Source organism: Bison bison, unplaced genomic scaffold (genome assembly GCF_000754665.1).
Source record: "Bison bison bison isolate TAMUID 2011002044 unplaced genomic scaffold, Bison_UMD1.0 scf7180017864365, whole genome shotgun sequence".
Taxonomy (NCBI): domain Eukaryota; kingdom Metazoa; phylum Chordata; class Mammalia; order Artiodactyla; family Bovidae; genus Bison; species Bison bison.
In genome coordinates this window covers 2307854-2312144 of record NW_011494937.1, presented here as the reverse complement: position 1 = coordinate 2312144, position 4291 = coordinate 2307854, and the positions used below count along the sequence as shown (strand labels likewise).

The following is a 4291-nucleotide window of genomic DNA, read 5'->3' as shown; positions in this document are numbered from 1 at the left end:
GCGCGGGGTACCCGGACAGCAGCCCGTAGGGGGCGCCCGGCGCTGCAGGCACTGAAAGCCCGGTCCTCGGGAAGTAGCTGCCGGAGGAACCCGACCCCGGTCCCGGGTACAACGGCTGCAGTGGCAGCGCTTTGGGCTCGGGGGTCGGGATCAGGGATGGGCCCACGAAGGTATCGGGAGCCGGGGTTCGTGGGGCCGGGCGCGCCCAGCCCAGGTGCTCCTCAGGGCCCAAGAGCCCAGCCACCAGCCCCGGGCCGCCCGCATACGCGCCCAGAGTCTCGGGCGGCGGTGGGAATTGCGCTCCGGAGCCCTCGCTGGGCGCCAGAGCGCAAGCCTGAGGCGCGCAGGTCTGAGGCGCGCAGGTCTGGGGCGCGCCGCCAGGCTCTGGGCATGGGAAGTTGGTGAAAAGGAGATCCAGGTCCCAGGGGGTAGCTGCATCCCTGTCATCATCTTCGTCCTCCCCAGGCGCGTCCTCTAGCTCAGGCCTCACGTGGAGGGGTGGTCCAGTATGGTCGGGGGGGCCCGGGCCCAAGTCCTGCACGTCTTCAGAGCGCCACCACTGGGGGAAGGAGCCGGTAACATGGAGCTTCAGCGGACACCAAGGTATCCTGCCCATAGACGGTGGGGGCCGGATGCCCTGATGGGGGCAGGCTGGCCGGGGCTCAGTAAAGGGGTCTTGTTTGCTTGTCTGTCATGTCAGTCTGTCCCACTCCCTCACACTTGTCCGTCTCCCCCCTCAGCCCCCCCAGCTCCAGAGACGGTCTATCGGGTCAGGCTGGAGACAGGAGATAAGGCTTATATTATCTAGAGTCTCCTGCCACGCTCAGGCATGGGGGAAGGGTTGGCAGAACCAAGAATGGAAGGCTAGGGGAGGCTCAGCCTTGCCTCAGTTTCCCTCAAGAATCTTCCTCCCCTTCCAGGTCCCCTAACAAGATTAATTCCTGGGTGTCACCTAGCCACAGCTGTCTCTGTGGCTCTTTTATCTGGGGGTGTCTCACTGAGCCTAGATCCCTGTGTTGTTCTGTTCCCAGCCTCAGTCTTTCATGACAGAAATAGGACCTTAGACCAAGTTCAGACCCCTGGCCTGCACTGAGGACTCCCGGTCCTGAGCAGGGCAAGATGTGAATTCCAGGGCAAGATGTAGACCCGGTCCCCCAATTCTGTGGCCAGGGCCCAGAACCCCTGCCGGCCCACCTAGACCCCCACCTGACCCCACCTTGAGGATGTCTTCTTGTGTGTCCGAGAAGGGGCCCAGGGCGGTCAGCGTGCTGATGGAGGGCAAGGCGGTCTCCGCTGCAGCCATGGCTGGCTGGTGCCCACCCTGGGGCTCAGGCCTCCTCTCCCTTGGCGGCCTCGTGGGCTCTGAGGCTCTGATGGCCCCTTGGAGGGCTCCTCTCTGCCCTCAGCTGATTGGCTGCAGCCCCTGATAAGGGCCAGGCAAAGGCGGGGGTCACCGTTTCTGGGGAACAGACTTCACCCAGGCCTGTTCAGGGCTGAGTCTTGAAGACTGACCGTGTATCTGAAGCCAATCAGATGTTCGGGGTCTGAGGGCTCAGGGGATAGGGGTTCAGGAGATGGGGGTTCAGGGGTTGGGCAGAGTGAGGCCATGTGTTTCCAAAGAAGGAGAAACTTGGGGGCCTGTTCTCAGCTACCTTCCTGAAGAAGAGGTGATAGGCACAATGGGAATTCTGGGAAGGAGCTTCAAGACCCCCTTGCCCCTGACCGAGGCCTTGCAGCTCTCCCCTTCCCCATAAACAGCAGCTACCATGCTGATGGCGGGACTTGGCATGAACTCTCTGCCAAGCCAAGCATTATCAGACTCCCCAGACGTTGGAAGCTGCTATCAGGTGGGGGCCCGGAACAGCCAAGGCTCTGTCCCCAGTGAGTGGGAGGGCCGGGGGCTGGGGATTAACTTGGTTTTCAATTTCCTGGGTTGTGAGCTCCCCAGGTCTGAGCCCAGTGGCAGGAGAGGCCCCTGACAATCAGTGGTCACTGTCTACCATGGACAGCCCCACCCCCCACCCCAGGCGACGTGCAGGGGGTATGGGGAGGCTGAGGCTGGTGCAAATACAACTGCTCTAGATGGGGGGGCCTTGGGATGAGGAGGCCACCTACTCGCCTGGGTGGGATGGGACTGTTGCATCAGGCCATAGGAAGAACTTGATCGGGAGGTGACCCGATTACTGCTTCCCTTGTGGCTCAGCTGGTGAAAAATCTGCCTGCAATGTGGGAGACCTGGGTTTGATCCCTGGGTTGGGAAGATCCCCTGGAGAAGGGAAAGGCTACCCACTGCAGTATTCTGGCCTGGAGAAGTCCATGGACTGTATAGTCCATGGGGTTGCAAAGAGTCAGACTTGACTGAGCAACTTTCACTTTCTACCTCACAGTGGGGAGAAATCTAGGTTCTGCACCAGAGACCTCCACCATGGTGCCCAGGGATTCCAGGTGATGACACAGACATATAGTTCATAGTCACACACAGACATTATGCAAGTGTATAATGACACAAATTCCTGGTCCCTAAGTCACACACCCCATATAAGTTCCTACTCAGATAATTGTATGTCTGTGCATCACAGAGACCATGCATAAACATACAATTCCCAGATGCAAAAACAGCCATCTACTACATCATTACACAATGTTATAGTCATACACTGCCTCAGACATAGAATTCATGATCAGGTGCTGACAATGACACACAGTTACTCAGATCACGCACAACCACACCCTCGGTTTTGCTGCAACCAAACAGATCTATGGAGATCCCCGGATACACTGTCACAGAACTAGAGAAGATGCTGCCACACAACCCCTTTCAAACACAGATGAAGCCTCAGATGCAAAAGTGTAAAGCACATCTACAAGGGTTTCCCTGGCGGCTCAGCAGTAAAGAATCCACCTGCCAAAGCAGGAGACACAGGTGAGATCCCACATGCTGTGGAGCAGCTAAACCCGTGCGCCACAACTATTGACCTTGTGCTCTAGAGCCCAAGAGCCACAACTACTGATGCCCGAGCACCCTAGAGCCCGTGCACAACAGGAGATGCCACCGCAACGAGAAGCCCGCGCACGGCAACTAGAGAGTAGCCCCTGCTCCCTGCATCTAGAGAAAAGCCCGCACAGCAACAAAGACACACTACAGACTAAATAAATAAAAGTACTAAACCACAACTAGAGAGTCCATACACTGCAACAAAAAATCCCACATTATGCAATGAAGATTCTGTGTGTAGCAACTAAGACGGAACCAGCCAAATAAATAAATAAAAAGATTTTAAAATCCCAAGAGTGGTGGGCAGACATAAAAATAATGTAAGAGCTGGGCAAACCCACTAGGATGGCTATTTAATATTTATTTGTATTTATTTATTTATTTGGCTACACCAGGTCTTCAGCTGCGGCATGCGGGATCTTTAGTTATGGCATGTGGGATCTAGTTCCCCGACCAGATATCCAACTCCAGCCCTCTGCCTTGGGAGTGCAGAGTCTTAGTCACAGGAGCAGTAGGGAAGTCCCTATGGCTATTTTTTAAAAAGGAAAAATAAGTATTGGTGGGGATGCAGGAAAACTGGAACCATTGTATACTGCTGGCGGAAATGCAAAATGATGCAGCTACTGTAGAAAACAGTTTTATGAGTCTTGAAAAAGTTCAACATGTTACCATGCTGCTGCTGCTGAGTCACTCAGTCGTGTCTGACTCTGTGAGACCGCAGTGCATTGCAGCGCACCAGGCTCCTCTGTTTGTGGGATTCTCCAGGCAAGAATACTTCAGTGGGTTGCCATGCCCTCCTCCAGGAGAGTTACCATATGAGGCAGAAATTTAACTCCAAGGTATACACCTAAAAAAATTGAGAACAGAAAAAAAAAAATGAGAACAGGTACTGAAACAAGTATATTGTCACCCTGCTTATTTAACTTATATGCAGAGTACATCATGAGAAATGCTGGACTGGAAGAAGCACAAGCTGGAATCAAGATTGTCGGCAGAAATATCAATAACCTCAGATATGCAGATAACACCACCCTTATGGCAGAAAGTGAAGAGGAACTAAAAAGCCTCTTGATGAAAGTGAAAGAGGAGAGTGAAAAAGTTGGCTTAAAGCTCAACATTCAAAAAACTAAGATCATGGCATCCGGTCCCATCACTTCATAGCAAATAGATGGGGAAACTGTGGAAACAGTGTCAAACTTTATTTTTTGGGGCTCCAAAATCTCTGCAGATGGTGATTGCAGCCATGAAATTAAAAGACGCTTACTCCTTGGAAGGAAAGTTATGACCAACCTAGAT

At 53.7% G+C, this 4291-nt stretch overlaps 1 protein-coding gene across 1 annotated transcript in view; it reads right to left on the bottom strand.

The window, feature by feature from the left end:
* Positions 1 to 1303, bottom strand: part of KLF1 (Kruppel-like factor 1 (erythroid)) — a 4410-nt gene extending 3107 nt beyond the window's left edge. Inside the window, exons 1-2 of the mRNA XM_010855464.1 lie at positions 1217 to 1303; positions 10 to 559 (exon numbers count right to left, since the gene is read on the bottom strand). Coding sequence (XP_010853766.1) covers positions 10 to 559; positions 1217 to 1303 — 637 coding nt within the window. The remainder of the gene's footprint in view (positions 1 to 9; positions 560 to 1216) is intronic.
* Between the last annotated feature and the right edge of the window lie 2988 nt (positions 1304 to 4291).